The sequence below is a fragment of the Equus przewalskii genome, chromosome 1 (genome assembly GCF_037783145.1).
Source record: "Equus przewalskii isolate Varuska chromosome 1, EquPr2, whole genome shotgun sequence".
NCBI classification, from domain to species: Eukaryota; Metazoa; Chordata; class Mammalia; order Perissodactyla; family Equidae; genus Equus; species Equus przewalskii.
The window spans coordinates 161,466,176-161,487,077 of NC_091831.1; the positions used below are offsets into that span (position 1 = coordinate 161,466,176).

The following is a 20,902-nucleotide window of genomic DNA, read 5'->3' on the forward strand; positions in this document are numbered from 1 at the left end:
CACATTCAGAGTCTGGAGACAGGTGGCACTCAATAAATGCTTTTTAAATAAATGACACACACTGGAGGTAATCCACACAAAGTATAGGTCATTTATGTCCCTTCTAGCCCTGGGATCAGTACATAGATGGTTTCTCTTCACCCTTGGGGTTGACAATCTTCTCCAGGTTGCTGCTGATGATATGATAAAGCTCAGCCTGGAAGAAGGCCAGAAGGGCAGCAGTCAGGTTCTTGGACTTTCCCCTGCCCACATCCACCTCCCTTAGGGGCTTACTCCACACTCACATAGAAGGCTCTCAGGTCCAGCACCATGGCCCTGAGCTCCCCATAGGCCGCCTCGTCTCGCTCGTGTACCAGGGCCCGGTAATCCATCTGGGATGTAGGAGGCAAAGCTGACTTAGCCCCATGGGAGGTTGGGACATTGGTTGAGTTTCCTCATATAGGGAATAGGTAACTTGAGGATGAGCCCCTTCTCAGCACCAAGAAATGGAATCCCACAGGATCAAGCAGAGAAAGAGGTCAAGGTTTTTGAAGCCCAAATCAGTTTTCTTAGGCAATGCATTTGGCTTAATATTCTCCACATTGGGAAGGTCAGAAATCAGACAAGGAGGACTTCTATCCCTCCACTTCCTCACCCCAACCCCAGCCAGCCGCAGCCAGAAGGCTGGTGGACTATCCACTCACTACATGGGTCTCCTTAGAGGCCTTGGCCACAGCATCCCCGCGTTCTAAGAAGTACCTGCCGGAAGCAAAGGGAATATCCACAAGAATGAGCATTCAGAGAGATATACTCCTTCAGACCCTTCCCAAAGCCCCCCACTATCCTCATGGGACTGTCCAGCTTTGGGAGTCCCAAAGTAACGTCCCTGCAGCCCCCCGTGGTGGTCCTCCAGCTGCCCTCACTTGGAAATGGTTGTCTGGAAGGCTTCCACTTTGGTCTTGACCGCATTCACCCTTTCTAGCACCTTCTCCTGTGGTGACAAAAAGAGATGGGAGGCAAAGAAAACACTTCATCTCCTCCCTCCTTCACTCGCCATCTTCCTCCTTCTCCTGGGTCATGTCTAGCTCCTATCCCTCCCTCCCCAAGTCTCTCCCGCTCTCACCATCCTCACACACCCCTTTCTTACCTGGATTGCCACCCCAAAGTCATTTCCATCCTCAATCTTGGGGATCAGGTGCTGGATCCATGTGATCACCTAAGAGATATCATGTAGGAATCACTCAACAAACTTACTGGGTTCTTCCTATTACTGCCACTTCCTAATAATAGCCATATTTAATTGACTACTTATTATGTGCCAGGCACTGTGCTATGTATTATATAACTTTTTTAACCCTCATAGCAAACTTTCAAGGTGTATGTTCTTACTGTACCCACTTAACAGATGAAAAAACTGAGTCACAGAAAGTCCAAGTGACTGACTTAGGGTAATCAGCTAGGCAAGTGGTAAGTGTCAGGATCTGAACCCAGGCAGTCTCCCTCTAGGGCCCAAGCTCTTAAACCAACACACTATATCACATCACCTGCACTGTGGACCTGTTACAGCAGTAGATTCTGAGGTTATGGAAGTGGGTACAGTCTCTGATTTGGGGGATACCATTGTGATATCAGAGGTCCAGCAGAATGAGGAGAATAAAAGGTATCCAAACCCAGGCGCAGAAGGAAGTTTCCCATTTTGGGAATAGGTCCCTGAATGAAGGACTTGCATCTCTGAAGGAGACCAGGGCCTGCCTGGCTTGTCTTGTCTTTCTACTTCCCCCAGTTCCCAGGCTTACCAGAATGCATTTTTCTTTAAGAGTCCAGACTTCTGGCTTAACCAGGGCAAGCAGGGCCAGGACCTTCTCGTTCCCAGGGAGAAAGCCGCACTTGGGGACTGTGAGAAAGAGAGGATTCAGGCCCCTTCTTATCCAGCAATCAATGTGCCATTTCCCCTTCCCTAGCCACCCCCTCCTCTCTCACCTTCTTTCTTCTCCTGCTTATCTGTTTCCATCTAAGGTAAAAAAGGGGAAAGTAGCTTTAGAAAAGTCATGGAGGTTGGAGGGTCACCCGTCTCCCCTGGGTTTATAGTCTGAGCCCTACGGCCTGAGTGTCTCACCTCATCATCCTTGGGTGGGGGGTCTGGGATGGGGATGTCCAGTGGGGCCCGGAGAGAGGTCAGGTCAGCCACGTTGAGGGAATCCTCCTGCACAGAGCTCACTGTCAGGGCCTGCCCAGCCTCTTCCCCTCATCCCGAGTCACAGTCTTCCCCTCAACACATCCCACCTGCCCTCTGCCTCTCAGTCTAGGCTCAGGCCTCACACCATCCAAACGTTCCCAGTCCACCAGTCACCACTGTTCTCTGCATGCTAAACCCAGTTGTTAGCTAGAGAGGGTGGGTGGAGAGGAGAGAGGCCATGGGGTGGGGCAGGAGGGGCCCACACTACTCACCTGCAAGAGCTGATTCAGGTACATGATTTTCTGTGGCAAGAATCTGTAGAGGAATTCCTCAGCCTGTGGGTTACATTGCAAGGGTGGGGAATCATAGAAGATGCTCAATGAGATGTCTGAGAAGTGGGACTGGAGGGGCCCTTGGAAATCATTGGATCCAATACTAACGAATGAGGAAAGTGAAGCCCTCATTCACTGAGGAAGTGAGGAAAAGTGAAGGGCCTTGCCCAAGTTGGGAAGCAGAGGAAGGTAAGGACTGTGGTATCCCTGCTTTGGGGCCACAGCCTTTTCCTCCACACCAAAAGAGAGGAGAGGAAGTGGCAGAAGTGAGGAGAGTATTAAGAAGGGTCAAATAAAAGGTAGAGATCAATCATTAGGAGCTTATCTTGGGTGAAGGTCTGATAAAGGAAGTAGGGCCCAGGTTTAGAGTGGGTTCAGAAATCACTCTGGGAGGTTGTGACCCTCAAGGATTAGTCCAAGATTCTCAGTCAAATCGCTTAAATCCTGAAGACTTACCTCCTGGAAAAGATTTTGCCTGAAGACATCCACCTGCACAGAGAGCAGTACCCGGATGTTGGTTAAGGGGCTCAGTTGTTAAAAGTAAGATCCCACTCCCAACGGGATGCCCTCCAACTTGGCTCAGGCCTTTGCCACCACAAGCCAGATTTCCCTGGAAGCCCATGCTCAGTGCAGAGACCGGCCAGAGGGCAGGAATCTGGGAATCCCCGGGGAGAAGTGAAAGCACTAAAGGGAGGTTGGGGGAGTTCTCTGGCACGGCCTCGGTCCCATGGAGCGCCCGGCTGGGCCTCATCCAGGAGGGTTCCCTGGCCCCTTTCTGGCCTCCCAGCCCCCCGTTACCTGTTTGCGGGCTTCCCCGCTCAGGCGCACCCCACAAGGCTTGGCCATGCTGCTCCAGCAGGTAGATCGGTCTCCCGGCTCGCCGCCTGGGCTTTCGCTTTCACTCCCCACGTCCAGGCCCGCCCCCCTCAACCCCGCCCCCTTCTTGCTGTTCCCCCTCCCCCTGGCAGATTGCAAACCGTAGGGAGCCCCTCAGCCATTCTCGGCTAGTTGCTACTAGGAGAGGCGGTGCTGACTCGGTCACAAGCCCAGGGGCCGTCCGAGGGAGGAGCTAGGACCAGCGGGACCGCGGAGACAGAACAGGGGCTGTCCCTCGGAGAAGGGGCGTGGCTTACAGGGAGGGGCAAGGGCCGTCCAGGGGAAGTCCTGGGTTGGTGCGGGAGAGTGTGAAACGGGGTATTCAGTGGTGGGGCTCCCCCTAGAGGGTTCTACTGCGAGGAGGGGCTGGAGAGGGACAGAGCGGGTGGGAGAAGCAGCAGGAGAGAGGGCCTGTTGCTGAGAAGGTCTAGCAGGATATGCAAGGGAGCAAGCGAGGGGGCTTCCTCCGGGAGGGAGCCCTGCCTTCAAGACCTACTGGAGAAGGGGCAGGACTCGCTTTAGTGGGGGCTCAGGCCTGCCAGTGTTGAGTCCCCGGCAGAGTGGGACTTCCCAGTGGGGACCGGAGCGTGGCCGACTAATCAGTCTGGACAGAGAGGAAGGCTTTGCGGGAAATACGGTAACCCCGCGCCTCGGGTTTATCCGGAAAGGGGCGGAACCAGCCTGGAGGAAGGCGGGGAGGCGCGCTAGAACAGAGTTGAAAGCCGAGAGGCTCGGGGAGAGGAGCCAGGGACCATTTGCCCTCTCATTGGCTGAGACTCGGCCTTCCTTCTTAGCCACGCCCCTGATTCCTGGCCCCGCCCTTCCTTAGCCTTAAGCTCCTCCCCTTCCCCTGAAATTGGGTCGCAATCCCGCCTTCTTTCCTAGCACTTCCTGTTCCCGGCTGACCCTGGCTAGGGGCCCAGGGCCGAAGAGTGACCGTGGCCGGAGTGACCCGGGGCGGCTGCGCGGACTGGGCTGGGCCGTGAAGCCGGACACTAGGCCGGAGGGCCGCGCGCAGCCTGCGCCGGGTCCCGGCGGGCGGCGGGGCTGGGGCTGACCCCTATCTCAGCATGCCGGCGGAGGAGGAGCGGGCCTTCCTGGCGGCCCGCGAGGAGCTGGCGAGCGCCCTGAGGAGGGATTCCGGGCAGGCGTTTTCCTCGGAGCAGCTCCGGCCGCTGCTGGTCACCTCTCTGCCGCCAGCAACCCGCTACTTGCAGCTGGACGCCGCACGCCTGGTCCGCTGCAACGCTCACGGAGAGGTGAGGCCCGGCCCGGCTCGGGACGGGGACGTGGGACCTGAGGCCGGGGTGGGCTCACAGCGCTCTGCTCTCTGTCTGCTCCCAGCCCCGAAACTACCTCAACACCCTGTCCACGGCCCTAAACATCCTGGAGAAATACGGCCGCAACCTCCTCAGCCCTCAGCGACCCCGGTACTGGCGCGGGGTCAAGTTTAATAACCCCGTCTTTCGCAGTACGGTGGATGCTGTGCAGGTGAAGCCCCTGGGCCCCGTATGGGAGAAGAGGATTGGCCTGGGCTGGGGGTTGGCTAGAATGGGCCTGAGGCTGTGTTAAATGGGGAGGGGTCCAACCCTATCGGGAAGGGGGCCTCTGGGCGGTGACTGGTTTGAATGTTTGGCAGGGGGGCCGGGATGTTCTGCGATTGTATGGCTACACAGAGGAGCAGCCAGATGGGCTGAGCTTCCCTGAGAGACAGAAGGAGCCAGATGAGCACCAAGTTGCTACAGTCACACTGGACGTGCTGCTGCTTCGGACAGAGCTCAGCCTACTGTTACAGGTGAGGTGTCTCTAGGTGTCTCTAAGCATCAGGGCTGGGGAGCCCAGCCTAGCTCCAAAGCCAATCTGGGGACCCCCATGCTGCTAAACCATGGGCTTAGTCCCCACAGCAACCTGGGAACTCCTCATACTGTTCTCCCTGTGAATGTTGGGGGACCAGGGCTTTCACAGAGGGCCTTGTACTGGGGCTGTTAGGTGGGAACTCCTCTTATCTTGTTTGCAGAATACTCACCCAAGACAGCAAGCACTGGAGCAGCTGCTGAAAGACAAGGTTGAAGATGATGTAAGGAAGGCAGGAATGGGGCTCTGGGGCCTGATGAACGAAGGGGACAGGGGTTGTGGGACTCTGTGTCCCCAAACCCTTTCCTATTCCCTGCCCTTTTTCTTCAGATACTGCAGCTCTCAGAGTTTGCCCCCCTACAGAGAGAGATTGCTCCTGGCCCCCTCACCACACCCTCTGCCCTAGGTATTATGGGTCCCATATTGGGAGGAGGGAGTGTTAGTAGACCATATTGATGGAAATTTGGGGCCCTTCTCTATCTATCTTCTTGGTTATCTTCCCTTTTTTTTTTTTTTTAAAAGAGATTAAAATCATTACCTTGAGACCAGATATGGTGAAAAGTAGTCTGTGGCTTGTCCCCCTCCACAGCAGATTCAGATGTAACCTGGTCTTTTTCAGAAAGATGCTCTCTTTCTTCTCTCCTGTTCTCCAGGCCCCACTCCCGGTCCCTGTTTCCTCTGTGGTTCTGCCCCAGGCACACTGCACTGCTCATCCTGTAAACAGACCTTGTGCCCAGCTTGTGATCTCCTGTTCCACGGGCACCCATTCCGTGCCCATCACCTCCGCCAGACCCTATCTGGGGCCCCCCAGACCACCCGCCTGACCCCCAGGTAAGATGCCTTCTCTTCTGGATGGGAGTGAAATTGAGAGAACTTACAGTTACTTGAGTATTTACCATGCATCAGATTCTATGCTAAAGACTGATTCATAGAGGGCAAGTAACCAGTTACTGCCTCCGGGAGATCATAAACATACATATCAAGCAATAGCAGTCACAACAAGATAGATTATTATGTTGTGCCAATAGGTAGTAGGAGGATGCAACCTAGTCTGAAGGATCATCGGCTCAGTCAGTTGGTGGTATTTTAAGCAACCATTCTGGGTCAGGCCCTGTGTTAGGGATATTTACCAGCAAGATGTGAACTTTAAGCAGTCATTTAAACATTGAACAGGCTATGGATATGGGAGTGTTCCAGACAGAACAGTGTGTGCAAAGGCCAGAGCCATGTGTTGTTATGCAGGGAATGAGGGATGCCCAGGGGTAAGGGACCCAGGCACCAGAGTCCCCCTCAGCAGCCATGTCTGCTTTTGCATTACAGCTTACCTGCCCCGGCTCCACCACGGCCTCAGTCAGCCTCCCTGCTGGCCTTCGGAAACAGCTCCCTTTCTCCCCCTGATCCCGCAAGTGCCCGTCTGCCCTGGCACTGTGCTGCCTGTGCCATGTTAAATGAATCTTGGGTAGTGCTCTGTGTGGCCTGCAGTCGGCCCCGAGGCTGTAAGGGGCTAGGGCTAGGGATCGAGGGTCCCCAAGGAGCTGGGCCCCTAGAACCTGAGCTTGCACGGGGTCGCTGGGCCTGCCAGAGCTGCACCTTTGAGAATGAGGCGGCGGCTGTGCTATGTGCCATGTGTGAGCGACCTCGGCTGGCTCAGCCTCCTAGCTTGGTGGTGGATTCTCGGGAGCCTGGCGTTTGCAGGCAGCCCCATCAGGTAACCTGTTCTTGGCCTCCCCAGCTCTTTATTTGCACCTGTTACCACAGGCCATTCTCTACTTCCTCATCCCATTTTCCTTCGGTTCCCCTGTGTCATCCCCCCAGCTCCCTGTATTTCCATCTTGAGCCTCAGCCAGCTTTCAATGGGATAATTCTTTCTGCCTTCCCAGCAGGGGGATACTTTGCTCTCCTCTGCCCAGACTCCATTCTGGTACTGTATTCACTGTACCTTCTGCAACTCGGGCCCTGGCTGGGTGTGTGCTATGTGCAACCGAACCAGCAGCCCCACCCCAGTACAGCACGCCCCCCGGCCCCATGCCAGCTCTTTGGAAGAGCGACTCCCCGAACCAGGGCTTCCACGACGCCTCAGTGCCCCCTTGCCCAGTTCCTGTGGGGACCCTGAGAAGCAGCGCCAAGACAAGATGCGGGAGGAAGGCCTCCAGCTAGTGATGAAGATCCGGGTGAGGATTTGGGCCTGGGATGAAGTGAGGCTGAGCTGGTGGGGGAAGGGAGAGGCTGTTGATTAATGAGTTCTTATAAAACTTGTCATTGTTAGCAGCAGCTGCCTCTTATTAAACACTTCCCCCGTGACAGGTGTCATGCTGTGCACAGCTCACATGATCCACACATCTGAGCTCAACCACTGTTAGCATTTTGGTTGGGGCTGGGAACGGTGGAGGGTTCCCTTCCTGATGGGCCCTCTGTCTGGGTGGGACTGTCCCTTAGGAAGGGGAAGCTGCAGGCGCCTGTCCAGAGGAGGTCTTCTCGGCTCTGCAGTACTCAGGCACCGAGGTGCCTCTGCAGTGGTTGCGCTCAGAGCTGCCCTACGTGCTGGAGATGGTGGCTGAGCTGGCTGGACAGCAGGACCCGGGACTGGGTGCCTTTTCCTGTCAGGAGGCCCGGAAAGCCTGGCTGGATCGTCACGGCAATCTTGATGAAGCTGTGCAGGAGTGTGTGCGGGCCCGGCGAAGGAAGGTACCAGCTGTGCTGGAGGCGGGGCAGGGCTGCGGGTTGTGGGCCTCAGAGCCTTTCACTCTCCTCTGCTTGTTTTTTCCCTTTTCACTCCTTCTCTCCATGCCCAACTGGCAGGTGCAGGAGCTCCGGTCCCTGGGCTTTGGGCCTGAGGAGGGGTCTCTCCAAGCGTTGTTCCAGCACGGGGGTGACGTGACACGGGCCCTGACTGAGCTGCAGCGCCAGCGCCTAGAGCCCTTCCATCAGCGCCTCTGGGACAGTGGCCCTGAGACCACCCCTTCCTGGGACGGGCCAGATAAGCAGGTGCTGGGAGGAGGTGAAGAGCCCACTTGGGCTGAGGGAAGGCTGACGGGTAGGACCCCTGGGGTCTGACAGCATCATCTTCCCTCTCTGCCTGAATCACATTGCAGAGCCTGGTCAGACGGCTTTTGGCGGTCTACGCACTCCCCAGCTGGGGCCGGGCAGAGCTGGCGCTGTCGCTGCTGCAGGAGACACCCAGGAACTATGAGTTGGGGGACGTGGTGGAAGCTGTCAGGCACAGCCAGGACCGGGCCTTCCTCCGCCGCTTGCTTGCCCAAGAATGTGCCGTGTGTGGCTGGGCCCTGCCCCGTAACCGGGTAAGCCCCTCCCCACTGCACCTGACCTTCCAATGACTCTATTCCCCTTGGACCCCAACTCCACCCCAGCCTCATCTCTGGTCCTATCTTTTGCTCTGCAGTTACCCATGTGCCCCTGAAGGGTTCTGGGAAGGGGAGGGCAGGAATAGGCCACCTCCCCTCCTTTTTTTTTAATGTTCTATTATGCAAAATTTCAGGAAGACAATAGTAGAAAAAATGTATAAGAAGTTTCCTCCTCTACCCCCAACCCTCTCACCATGTATTCATCACCATGCTTCTGCAGTTATCAATGTATGGCCAATCCTTATTTCACCTACATACACAGAGGATTATTTTGAAGCAGATCTCAGGCATCATATAGTTTATCTGTAAATATTTCAGTATGTATCTCTAGAAGGTAAGGCTCTTTGAAAACAGCCACAAATACCATTGTCACACCAAAACAAATTAACAGTAATTCTTTAATGTCATCATCAAATATCCAGTTGGTAGGAACAGGCCCCTCATATCCCCTGAGCCCCCACTTACTCTGGGTCGGAAGTGGCAGTTCTTTGACCAAATACAGTCCAGTTTAGTTAGGGTGGCTCTCTGTGTTTTTTGTTTTGTTTTATTTTTACTCCTTATTTTATTTTGTTTTTTTAAAGATCGGCACCTGAGCTAACAACTGTTGCCAATCTTTTTTTTTCTTCTTCTGCTTTTTCTCCCCAAATCCCCCTAGTACATAGTTGTATATTATAGTTGTGGGTCCTTCTAGTTGTGGCCCGTGGGACGCTGTCTCAGCGTGGCCTTATGAGCGATGCCATGTCTGCGCCCAGGATTCAAACTGGTGAAACCCTGAACCGCCGAAGTGGAGCACATGGCACAGACTTAACCACTTGGCCATGGGGCCGGCCCCTTTACTCCTTATTTTAAAATAATCGTAGATTCACAGAAAGTTGTAAAAATAGTAGAGTCTTGTGTGCTCTTCCCCCACCTTCGCCCAATGGCAACATCTTATGTAATTATAGTACAGCATCAAGACCAAGAACTAGACATTGGTACAGTGTTGGCTAGACTGCAGCCCCTGTTCATTTTTCACATGGATGTGTGTGTGTGGTTCTATGCACTTTTATCCCACGTATAGATTCCTGTAACTGCTACCACAATCAAGATACAGACTCATCCATCACCACAAAGGAGCCCCCTCCTGCTACCCCTGTATAGTTGTAACCTTCTTCCCCTCCTCCCATCACCTGGCAACCACTAGGCTGTTCTCCATCTCTATAGTTTTGTCATTGCAAGGATGTTACTTGTGTGTTTGCTTTTAATTGAACATGAATGCCTTTAGAGGGTGTTCTTCCGTTTACCCTAAGTCTCGCTGGTGTCTGTCCTCCTCCACCTGACAGTCTTCAGACACTTAGGTTGCCTGCCTGGCATTTGTTGGCATTTGAGGTTGCTACCCCTGCCCAGGTGTCAATTAGACCCTGGCTCTCAGCAGACACCTGGCTACTGCTCCTTCCTCTGGCTGGCAGCTGTGGCTCCTGACACCCCCCCCGCCTCCCGCCCACAGATGCAGGCCCTGACCTCCTGTGAGTGCACCATCTGTCCCGACTGCTTCCGTCAGCACTTCACCATCGCCTTGAAAGAGAAGCACATCACAGACATGGTGTGCCCCGCCTGTGGCCGCCCCGACCTCACCGATGACACGCAGTTGCTCAGCTACTTCTCCACCCTTGACATCCAGGTACTGCAGCTCTAGGACTCAGGGCACCTTGGGCTTTGAACAGGAACCCTGCCCACCCACCACTTGTGCATCCTGTTCACAGCTTCGAGAGAGCCTAGAGCCAGATGCCTATGCGCTGTTCCACAAGAAGCTGACTGAGGGTGTGCTCATGCGGGACCCCAAGTTCCTGTGGTGTGCCCAGGTAAGTGGTCTGCCCAGAGGAGCTGACTGGAGGGGCAGGGGGTGGTGCCAGATTAGGCCTCATATAGCTTTATGCTCTTGCACCCACAGTGCTCCTTTGGCTTCATATACGAGCGTGAGCAGCTGGAGGCAACTTGTCCCCAGTGTCACCAGACCTTCTGTGTGCGCTGTAAGCGCCAGGTGAGGCACATCCATCCTTTGAGAAATACTTGCTGAACTACTGGCAGGTACTGGGTTAGACTCAGCTCTGGGCCCAAAGAGCTTACAGACTAGTCAGGGAGGGAGGGAGGAAGATGGAGGAAGGATGAAGGAGGGAGGAAGGATGAAGGTGGGTAGAAGGATGAGGAAATGAGTGGTGAAGGATGAGGGAGGAAGGATGAGGTGAGGAGGGATGGGGAGGAGGGATGAAGAATGGAGGAGGAAGGATGGGCAGAAAGGATGGTGGGAAGAGGGAAAAGGATGGGGAGGAAGGGTGAGGCAGGGAGGAGGAAAGAGGAATGGGGAAGAAGGATAAAGGAGGGAGGATGAGGGTGGAGGAAGAATGAAGAGGGGGAGGAGGAAGGAGGGATGAGGGAAGAGAGGGGATAAAGGCAGGAGGGGGAGGAAGCATGAAGGGGGAGGAGGAGTGAAAGGTAAGATAAAGGAGAAAGGAACAGTGAGAGGGAATGGAGGAAAGGAAGGAGGGAGTATGAGGGAGGCAGGAAAGGAGGGAGGGAAAGAGCACAGTTTCATGCATAAGTTCTATGAAGAAAACAAATAGGAATCTGAGATTAGAAATAATGGAATGGACCTACTTAGGATAGAGAAGTCAGACAAGTCTTCTCTAAAATGGTTTAATTTAAGCTCAGGCCTGAAAGTTAAGAAGAAGCCAACTATGCAAAGAGTATTCGGGACAGAAAGAACAACACATGGAAAGGCCAAAGTCATAAAAAAGAGTTGTGTGGCTGGAGCCTCAAGAGCAAGGCTGAGAGTGGCAGGCGTGGGAGAGGAGCTAGCTGCCAGAGCAGGAGAGGCCGTGAGGCCGCGGGAGGAAGGTATTTGCCTTTCATTCTAAGGCTAAGCAAGGGGTGATACTATCTCAGTTACCTTTAAAAAGCTTAATATTTGATACCAAAAAGTTGCATCTGTATTGTGAAACACAATAAGATGAACACCTGAGACCCTCCCACCAAACTTTAAATCTAGAACGCTCCCAATACTGTTGAAGCTGCCCGACTTATACTTTCAAAGGCACTTCGGTTGCCAGGTGGAGAAGGGAGCAGGAGTGGAGGCTGAGAGACTAGTAACTGAGGCAAGGCCTGAGCAGCCCGGAGTAAGGTGGTCATGGTAGGGAGGAAGAAACAGGGCAGGGTTGAGATAGGCTCGGGTGGTGGAAGCAAGACTTGCTGGTGAATATGGAGTGCTAAGAGGAAATGAAAGAACCAAGGCTGGCTGCTCCCTGTGGGCTTGAAGCCAACAGTGGATGACAGTGCCATAGACTAAGCCAGTGACCACTGGATATGAGTGAGGGACTAGCAAGAAGAGCCTGGGATGGAGCTTGCTCGTGAAGCTCGCTTTCCTTCTGGCAGTGGGAGGAGCAGCACCGAGGCCGGAGCTGCGAGGATTTCCAGAACTGGAAACGCAACAATGACCCAGAATACCAGGCCCAGGGCTTGGCAATGTATCTTCAGGAAAATGGCATTGGTAAGGCTGCCCCACTGCTCCTGAGGGCCTCGAGGAGCAGTGGCAGCCCCAGCCCTGACCTGCTGTCCCTTGCAGATTGCCCCAAGTGCAAGTTCTCGTACGCACTGGCCCGAGGAGGCTGCATGCACTTTCACTGCACCCAGTGCCGCCACGAGTTCTGCAGTGGCTGCTACAATGCCTTTTACGCCAAGAATGTGAGCCCAGAGAATGGGGTTGAAGGGATAAAAGGGTGGGGGCTGCCATCGGGTGTGAGGGGCAGAGGCCACTAAGATGCGGCCCAGGGGAAGAGAAGAGGAGGCCAGTAGGGTGTAAAGCACCTCCCTCTGTCCCTTTTACCCCTCTGCTTGCTCCAGACCCTCCAGTGTCTCCGTCTCCCCCGACCCCTACACCCCTCACACAGGGGTTCCTGAGAGGCCAGGACCCCAACAGTCTCCAACTTCCCCTCTCATCTGGGTTTCCACCAGAAATGTCCAGACCCTAACTGCCGGGTGAAAAAGTCCCTGCACGGCCACCACCCCCGAGACTGCCTCTTCTACCTGCGGGACTGGACTGCTCTCCGGCTCCAGAAGCTGCTACAGGTCAGGGGTGGCCAGCTGGCTGGGTTTGCAGGTTGTCCAGGAGAGGAGGCAGGGCCCAGGGTGGCAGGAAGGGAAAGGCTGTGTGCTGGGGAATCGGCGGGCTGACATGCAGGGGATCCTAACGCCCATCTGTCTGCCCCTCCTCAGGACAATAACGTCATGTTCAACACAGAGCCCCCAGCAGGTGCCCGGGCGGTCCCTGGAGGTGAGTGTCGGGACAAGCCTTGGAGAAGGGATGGTGGGCTGGGCTCCCACTGTGTGGCGGGTCAAGAGGAGGCTTTGGTCTGGGTTCAGACCTGGGTTCAGAGCCATCCTGTGCCTACTTGTTGTGTGCCCTTGGGCGGGTTAATTAACCTCCTGGGTCTTGTTTCTTCCTCTGTAAAATCGGGGTAATAGCCACCTTGCAGCTAAGCTCTTTTACATAAAGCCACATTAAAGCCCTTGGGACCTCCATATTCATTTTCTTCTCCCATTTCCAAACAATAGTGATTATTAGTTACCTCAAGGACTATTTAATGAGACTTGAGAGTTGCACTATCTGAAGTTCCATGGGGGCAACAGGCAGCTGTTACCTATGGCTCCCTGCTTTGTGCCATCTAGATGGAGTAAGACGTTCACAGAATAAATTAAGTATGCAAGAGCTAAACCCCAACCAAAAGAGCCATCTTAGGGGACTATGTGATTGTGAGCCAAAAGCAGCTCGCATGAAAGCATGGACAGCAAGGTCCCTGCCTGTGTCAGAATTGGTCTGCTGTGATGGCATCTGTAAGGACCCCGGCTGTCAGAGCAGGGGCTCCTGTCCTCGGTCCCTTCCCTGGAGGCTGCCTCCCATGCCCCCATCGATATCCCAGTTCTCCTGGAGCTTTGCGGTCAGTAGTCTCCTCCCATCAAAGGGTCCCTTCCTTCCCTTACACTTAGGTGGCTGCCGAGTGATGGAGCAGAAGGAGGTTCCCAATGGGCTCCGGGACGAAGCTTGTGGCAAGGAGACGCCCGCTGGCTATGCCGGCCTCTGCCAGTGAGTGCCAGCCAGGGCATGGAGCATGGTTTCAGGGAGGAGGACAGGAGCGCTGGGGGAATGCCAGGCAGTTAATTGGGTCTCCGGGAGGGAGAGGGAGGGTGCTTTCTGGGCAAGGGCATGGATAGGTAGTAGCAGGCAGGGTGCCCAGGTTGATAGTACCTACAAGTACAACAGGCGAGGGTTGTCAATCTTGTTTGTCCAAGTATGCCAGTGCCCAGCAAGGTGCTGGGAACACTCAGTTAATATTAGCTGAACAGAAGAACAAATATTCTGCCCTCTCATCTCCCCAGGGCACACTACAAAGAGTATCTTGTGAGCCTCATCAATGCCCACTCGCTGGACCCAGCCACCCTGTATGAGGTGGAGGAGCTGGAGACGGCTGCCGAGCGCTACCTGCACATGCGCCCCCAGCCGCTGGCTGGGGAGGACACCCCCGCCTACCACACCCGCTTGTTACAGGTGAAGTCTCCCTCGAGCCTCACCTCTGACCCCATGCTCTACAAGTCCCCTGTCCAGCCTGTGTCTGAGCTCCAGGCTTCCAGTGTCATCATCTTCTCTCTCCTTCTGCAGAAGCTGATGGAAGACGTGCCCCTGGGACAGAGTATCCCCCGCAGGAGGAAGTAGCTGAGGGCGAGGGTCGTGATGAGGGTCCCATGGCCCGACTCCCTCAGGAACAGCTCCAGCACCAATAAAGAAGCATCTCCTTGCCCAGGCTTCTTAGTGGTCCTTCTTCCTGGCCCCACCATCTAGGGGCAGCAGGGAAAGGGGGGTGAACAGAGCTTTACTGAAAGGGGCCCCTGCAGCCCACCGCATAACCCTCCTTGGACTTTGGGCCGGGAAGGAATTGACACCATGGATGCCCGAGGGAGGCCCTGCCCAGCCAGCCCCATCTCGGGCTTCCTTCTTCCCAGTCTCCCTTCCTTTCATCAAATTCAGCTGATATTTGAGGACACCTAATAGGCACTAAGCACGCACTGTGGGAGAACACAGATGCACAGGGGATACAGAGCTATCCAGAGGTCCCAGGCCAGACTCCAGGACACTGTGGCCTCCCTGGGGAAGCAGTAGTGTCACAGATGATAAGATACAAGCAAGGAGTATCTATCTGAGGGCGGATGGGGAATGAGCCTGGGTAGGGCGGGGCCCTCCTGCATCTTCACAGCAAGATTCTCAGATGCTGCTTCCCTCTGGTGGTGACTGGTTGCCCTGCAACTCGGGACCACGTGATTTCTGGGAAAAGGACCTCGGGGGAGTAGAAGTGAAACTTAGGGTGGGGACTGTAGAAAGGGGCGGAGAGATCAGGAAGCAGCCCAGCCAGGAGCCGAGCTGAGGTCAGCAGAGCCCTGGGACAGCCGGCACAGCAGCTCAGGTAAGATCAGCTAAGAACGGGTGTCAGCCTGGGTCTAGGGCAGGATTGGAAGTGGGAGCAGGGACTCCCAGGGGACCCTGCTAGACTGAGGAATAAACAGCAGGTCTGTGAGCTAGGAAGCAGGAGGTTTGGCCCGAGTGAGAGACTGACCAGGGGCCAGTGACCGGAGCGCTATCGGCAAAGGACAGGAGGACGAGCTGTCAGGTTGTTCAGGGAAGAAGGCTCTGCCCTTGCTCCAGGTGGCCCTGTTTGTTGTCTTGCCTTCTGGCCCTGCCCACTTCCCTGCAGCTCCACCCCCTGCCCCCAGCTCCCTACCCGACCTACCCCTGGGGCAAGCAGAGGGGAGGAATGGGGGTTAAGGGGTTAAAGGATGGGGGAGATGGGGGGGGTGGGTTGATGAGCCATCTCAGAACAGACACAGCCTCTGCAAATGCTTGGGGAATCTAGACAGGCCTCTTACCAGGAACAGAACAACAAAATGATAGATTCCCAAAAAGTCTTAAAATTAAGACCAAGGTCTAAGGTTTCCTTCCAGATGTCACATCTCCAGATGTTAAAAAGAATGTATTTTTTGTAATCACTAGTAATGGCAGAAACAGTTCAGCCTCAGAGAATTTTGAGCTATGTCTGGAGGCAAAGGATGAATGGGATTTCTGGGGGCCTTGCCAGAATCCAACCCCCATGGCCAGGATCTCAGCAGATGTGCCCTCCCAAAGTGTCATTTCTATTGATGCTTCCTGCTGCTCTCCTCCCCAGGATGGCATCCGGCAGGGCACGCTGCACCAGAAAGCTCCGGAACTGGGTGGTAGAGCAAGTGGAAAGCGGGCAGTTCCCAGGGGTGTGCTGGGATGATGCCGCTAAGACCATGTTCCGGATTCCCTGGAAGCACGCAGGCAAGCAGGACTTCAGGGAGGACCAGGATGCCGCCTTCTTCAAGGTGAAAGGGCCTGGGAACCAGCCCCTCCCTCCGAGTGAGGATGGAGTTTGCACTGGCGCTCTTGCCCTCGAGGGGTTTCGTCTGCCTGGGTTTTAAATTAAGGGGAATTGGAGGGTAGAACCAGCTATGTAATTATCAGAGCCCAGTATAAAATGAAAATGCAAAAATTAAGGATTTCAAGACGGCAACAGCGGAGCATAGACCTATCCCAGGCTGTGTGAGTGCTCAGGCCGCATGTCCGCGAAGCTGGCCCTGGTGGAGGGTCAGCCGGGGTCTGTGACGCCCCTTCTCCACTCCCTCTTTCTCCTAGGCCTGGGCGATATTTAAGGGGAAGTACAAGGAAGGGGACACAGAAGGCCCTGCTATCTGGAAGACCCGTCTGCGCTGTGCTCTCAACAAGAGTCTTGAATTTGAGGAGGTTCCTGAGAATGGCCATCGGGATGGGGCTGAGCCCTACAAGGTGTATCGGCTGCTGCCACCAGGAACCCTTCCTGGTGAGTGTCCCCTTGCCCAACTACTCCTAGAATCAGCAGACTAGGGAGGAAGGTTGGAGATCAGAGCCTGCTGGGAGGAGGCGGGCCCACTCCACAACCTTGGTCAGAGTTCCACCCTATCCCTGTCCACGGGGAGCGGCTCCCGAGGGTCCCCTGTCCAGTCCTGCCCATCTTTTTACTGCCTCCTCTCCTTCCCCTACCTCCTGTCCCCACTTAAGGCTCTGACCTTTCTCTCCCCCTGAACAATATTCTACAGCCCAGCCAGGGACCCAGAAATCACCATCAAAGCGACACCACAGTTCTGTGTCCTCTGAGAGGGAGGAGGATGGGGGTGCCAGGAAGAACTGCATACTCAGTCCCTCCTTGCCCCAGGACCCCCTCAAGAATGTAAGAGCTGGGGAGAGAGCTGGGTGGGCCTGAGGGCAGGCCAGTAACTAGGGGGAGAGGTGGCCAATGATAGTCCCTGTGTCTGCAGGAGGAGGTAGTGGCCAATGGGGATTCGGGCCATTCAGACTTCGGGAGCAGCAGCAGCAGCAACAGCCCTGAGCCTCAGGAAGGTACCACCTCCCCTGCTTTGTGTGTCATCCCATGCCACACTCTCTGGTCCTTGGACTTCCCAGTCCCAGTCTGAACGACATGCCTCTGCTCCCCTTCCAGGTACAGACAAAACTGAGGCCCCTGTCCAAGGAGATCAGGGGTCCCTGGAGCTTCTCTCCTCTCCAGACTCAGGTGGTGTTTCTGACTCATCCCTGCTCCCTGTGCCCCCAGGTCATCTTCTTGTGGCTATGCATGCATTATCTAATCTGTCAGGGCTTGCCACAAGCTGGGCCCACCTTCCCGGGACAGAGGCACCTGGCCAGACTCCAGACTCCAAACAGTTTGCTTCTCAAAAATACCCACTACAGGGGCCAGCCTGGTGGCTTAGTGGTTAAGTTTGCGCACTCTACTCCGGCGGCCCGGGGTTCACAGGTTCAGATCCCAGGTATGGACCTACATACCACTCATCAAGCCACTCGGTGGTGGTGTCCCCCATAAAATAGAGGAAGATTGGCACAGATGTTAGCTCAGTGACAACCTTCCTCACCAAAAAAAAACAAAAAAACCCCTGCATACTCTGTCCCCTGGAAATCCACTTTGAAACACTGAGTTCTGTGGGTTAAGCAAAGGCCCAATCTCTGGGACCTTCTTGTCAGCTGTAAGACCGGGGCATTAAGCCCTGAGCCCTCAGTGGGAATTTCTGTATTAGATACTCTCCTGAGTGATGGGAAAGTCTGACAGGAAGCCCCCTGGCTGGTGAGGGTTGGGGGGTGAGGATGAGGAGGGAGGGTATCTTTTCTAACCTCAGAAGGTACAGCTGCTGTCCCCACCCCACAGCCTGCCTTGTTCTTCCCAGGCCTGGCTTGGTTTCCCTCTCTGGGTCTCACACCCCTCATCAGCAAAATAAAGACACTGGATTTGCAAGGAGCCCCTTTTTGTTTCCCCAGAGCCTTGTGCTGACCAGGTGGACCCCTGGGGAGAGGCACTGGTGCAGATGGCCACAGACTACTCGCTGCTGCTCACCTTCATCTACGATGGGCGCGTGGTGGGTGAGGCCCAGGTGCAGAGCCTGGACTGCCGCCTCGTGGCTGAGCCCTCAGGCTCCCAGTATGGCATGGAGCAGGTAGTATTTCCCAAGCCTGGCCCGCAAGAGCCCACCCAGCGCCTGCTGAGCCAGCTCGAGAGAGGCGTCCTGGTGGCCAGTAACTCCCGAGGCCTCTTCGTGCAACGCCTTTGCCCCATCCCCATCTCCTGGAACGCACCCAGGACCCCTCCTGGTCCAGGCCCGCATCTCCTGCCCAGCAATAAGTGCGTGGAGCTCTTCAGAACCACCCACTTCTGTAGAGGTGAGACTGCTCCAGGCCCTGAGCCCCTGTCCCTACCCTTTAGTCCCCGCTGGGCTCGACTTGGTAGGACCTGCCAGCCCCCTGTGCTCCCTCCAGCAGGTCCTCCCTCACAGCCTGTGCAGAGCATCCTGTGGAGCCCTGCGCTCAGCCCTGGCAGCCCTCCTTCCCCAGCCAAGGCCACAGAAGATGGGCTCCAGAGTGTCACATCTCGGGGAGCACCATCATGTGGAAGTGTACAATCATCATGGGAGGGTGCGCCCCGTGGCCTTCTCCCACATACACACTTGCACCCATGACCATCCACACATTCGGGCGAGCTGGCACACGTCACAACGCGTGGCCCTACCACACTCCAGGCATCCCCTCAGTTTGCCCCCTCTCCCATCCATGCTTGGAATTCCACTTCCTGCCTCTATTCAACTCTAACTCTCACCTTGGGTGTGGCAGCCAGAAGTAAAGGGGACCCGAGTGTGTGTGTCCCCAGAGCCATAGATGCCTCCGTAGGGAGGGTACAAGCAGACAAGGGTGTGGGCACATCTTGGTTAGCAGCCAGGGCTGCTGTTGCGGGGACTCTACCCTCGCCCAGCAGAGAGCTTGTCGGGCTGTGTGTTCCTTGGCCTCCTCTAAATACTTCTTACCCCAGGAAGGGGCACCTTTTCCTCTTTGCAAATGGAGGAGTAGCAGCTTAGTTCCTAGCATTTCTGGAGCAAGGCAACAGCCTCGCAACCCTGCAGCTCCTGCTCTGGCCTTGGTCTCCAAGTGGCCCCGCGCCCACCTGTCTTTCTCTGCTATGGGTTCCTCCCTGTCTCCTCCCTGCCTGTGGCCCTCTCTCTTCTTTTTTCTTTCTTCCAAGTCTTGACCCTTTCTCTTTCAGACTTGGCCAGGTACTTCCAGGGCCTGGGCCCCCCACCCAAGTTCCGAGTAACACTGAATTTCTGGGAGGAGAGCCCTGACCGCAGCCACACCCCAAAGAGTCTGATCACAGTGCAGGTGAGTTTGGGGTAGGAGCAGAATAGCCTCCTATGGGGGTGGGGGTGGGGTTCCAGGAGGAGCAGGGCGGTCCCAGGGGAGGGGCTCCTGGGGGCAGAGCCCGCCTGCTGTGCTCACGGTCCCTTCTCCCCACCTCTTCTGGCGCAGATGGAGCAGGCCTTTGCCCGACATTTACTGGAGGAGACTCCAGAGGAGCAGGCAGCCATTCTGTCCTTGGTGCAGAGCCTGGGGAGCCCGCCGTCCTCCTCCCCTCTCTGTTCTCCTGTCTCCTTTGAAAGAGATTCCTTCTCCACGTTGGCGACCGGCCTCCCTCAGTGCTAGTTCTCCATGGTTGTCTGTGATGATTGCGTCCTCGAACTCCTCGTGTACCCTGGCTAGTGGGGAACTCAAGGATGATTTTTATCCTTGTTTTTTTTAATTTTGAAATACACTGTCTATCTCTGAGGAATTGAACTGGGAAAGTCCAAATGGGGTGAACTCAGGGCCTTTCCCTCTTCCCCAACCCCAGAACCAAGCACTTTATATTTTCTTCTTAGATGTTCACTAAGGATTTGAAATAAAATTTCATTGAAAAAAGGATCAGTATCCGATTTGTTGGGAGAAGAAGGTGGCAGGGTTGCAGGGCGGTGTTAAGTTGTGAGAGCACTTGGGCTCTCTTCCTGCTGGCGTCTCTGGGCCGCTTTCCTCTCCTCCACCCAGAGGCTCTAGTGGGGAAGCTGTCTGGGCTCTGGGTTCTGGGCCTGGCTCTCTGTACCCTCGAGGCACCCAGGATTAGGGAGAGGGTCAGGGTCAGCCACCAGGACGGGCACTGAGCCCACAGCCATCATAGCCACCAACTTCGCATGGGAAAGTCGGGCTCCACAGTTCTTGGGTAGAGGCCTCTGATTCGGGCCTTCACAGCAGGCCTGGGGTCAGACTCTGGCCTGGGCATCTAAAGGGACAGGAGAACTTTGAAGTTGACCTGAAACTAGGGGCTGGAGGCCCTGGGGCCTGGCAAGGGAGGGGAAATCAGAGGGAAGAGTTGCTCACCTCCGTGATCAAATCCAGATCCTCGAGCATCTTCTTGCTGACTCACTTGACACACTTGAGCGCTGCTTTTGAGCCCTTCGGCCTCCTTGGACCTGCCTTCTCTTCAGTCTTGCCCATCCTCCTCCTGCAAAGCCATGAGCTTAAACAGGCGTCCTCACTAGTAGTGAGGAAATCAGGTACTCGATTTGCTGAAAGCCCTCCTGGACCTTCTTTGTACCTGCTACCCCCTTCACTTCTATTTTCTCTCACACACCCTACCCAGCCCATCAGCAAATCCCTTCGCTATTCCTTCAAAATCTTTCCAGAATCTGACTCCTTCTCTCTGTTTCCACCACCACCACTTTGGAACACGCCACCGTCATCTCTCACACTTCTTCTTCCTGCTTCCTTCCACAGCTTCTTTTCTGCTTCTCCTCTTGTTGACCTTCAACCTACTCTCAGTACGGTAGAGATCCGCTTAACACACAAATCTCACCAACTCACTCCTCTGCTCAAAATCTTC

General features: G+C 55.2%; 3 protein-coding genes across 13 annotated transcripts; 2 read left to right on the top strand and 1 right to left on the bottom strand.

Moving 5' to 3' along the window:
• Nucleotides 1–68: 68 nt before the first annotated feature.
• PSME2 (proteasome activator subunit 2) lies at nucleotides 69–3,673 on the bottom strand. The gene is made up of 11 exons (XM_008539534.2): nucleotides 3,286–3,673; nucleotides 2,944–2,976; nucleotides 2,428–2,490; nucleotides 2,096–2,182; nucleotides 1,960–1,990; nucleotides 1,776–1,873; nucleotides 1,127–1,195; nucleotides 903–970; nucleotides 684–738; nucleotides 285–371; nucleotides 69–196 (listed from the first exon to the last, which is right to left on the bottom strand). Exons 1-11 carry the CDS (start codon nucleotides 3,331–3,333, stop codon nucleotides 116–118), a joined length of 720 nt encoding a protein of 239 aa, XP_008537756.1. The 5' UTR covers nucleotides 3,334–3,673; the 3' UTR covers nucleotides 69–115.
• Nucleotides 3,674–3,865: 192 nt separating this feature from the next.
• Nucleotides 3,866–14,405, top strand: RNF31 (ring finger protein 31). Of its 5 annotated transcripts, XM_070626995.1 has the most exons (22): nucleotides 3,866–4,000; nucleotides 4,249–4,622; nucleotides 4,708–4,854; nucleotides 5,003–5,158; nucleotides 5,381–5,440; nucleotides 5,548–5,623; nucleotides 5,871–6,048; nucleotides 6,538–6,925; nucleotides 7,098–7,388; nucleotides 7,654–7,902; nucleotides 8,017–8,202; nucleotides 8,310–8,516; nucleotides 10,066–10,239; nucleotides 10,322–10,420; nucleotides 10,510–10,599; nucleotides 11,988–12,102; nucleotides 12,178–12,296; nucleotides 12,567–12,680; nucleotides 12,828–12,885; nucleotides 13,599–13,695; nucleotides 13,989–14,157; nucleotides 14,269–14,405. In XM_070626995.1, the coding sequence occupies exons 2-22, from the start codon at nucleotides 4,434–4,436 to the stop codon at nucleotides 14,320–14,322; spliced, it is 3,216 nt and encodes a 1,071-aa protein (XP_070483096.1). In that variant the 5' UTR covers nucleotides 3,866–4,000; nucleotides 4,249–4,433; the 3' UTR covers nucleotides 14,323–14,405. The 5 variants fall into 5 exon arrangements, 2 of the variants coding, with proteins under 2 accessions (XP_070483096.1, XP_070483099.1); XR_011541801.1 differs by lacking the exon at nucleotides 3,866–4,000 and having other exon boundaries at nucleotides 4,197–4,622; nucleotides 12,456–12,680; XM_070626998.1 differs by lacking the exon at nucleotides 3,866–4,000 and having other exon boundaries at nucleotides 4,197–4,622.
• Nucleotides 14,406–14,511: 106 nt separating this feature from the next.
• On the top strand, nucleotides 14,512–19,956 carry IRF9 (interferon regulatory factor 9). 7 transcript variants are annotated; one of them, XM_070627415.1, is made up of 10 exons: nucleotides 14,929–15,067; nucleotides 15,824–16,004; nucleotides 16,315–16,498; nucleotides 16,755–16,885; nucleotides 16,974–17,055; nucleotides 17,156–17,227; nucleotides 17,983–18,381; nucleotides 18,478–18,633; nucleotides 19,256–19,371; nucleotides 19,519–19,950. In XM_070627415.1, exons 2-10 carry the CDS (start codon nucleotides 15,825–15,827, stop codon nucleotides 19,690–19,692), a joined length of 1,494 nt encoding a protein of 497 aa, XP_070483516.1. In that variant the 5' UTR covers nucleotides 14,929–15,067; nucleotide 15,824; the 3' UTR covers nucleotides 19,693–19,950. The 7 variants fall into 7 exon arrangements, with proteins under 7 accessions (XP_008537764.2, XP_070483554.1, XP_070483516.1 ...); XM_008539542.2 differs by lacking the exon at nucleotides 18,478–18,633 and having other exon boundaries at nucleotides 14,512–15,067; XM_070627422.1 differs by lacking the exon at nucleotides 17,156–17,227.
• Nucleotides 19,957–20,902: the final 946 nt, after the last annotated feature.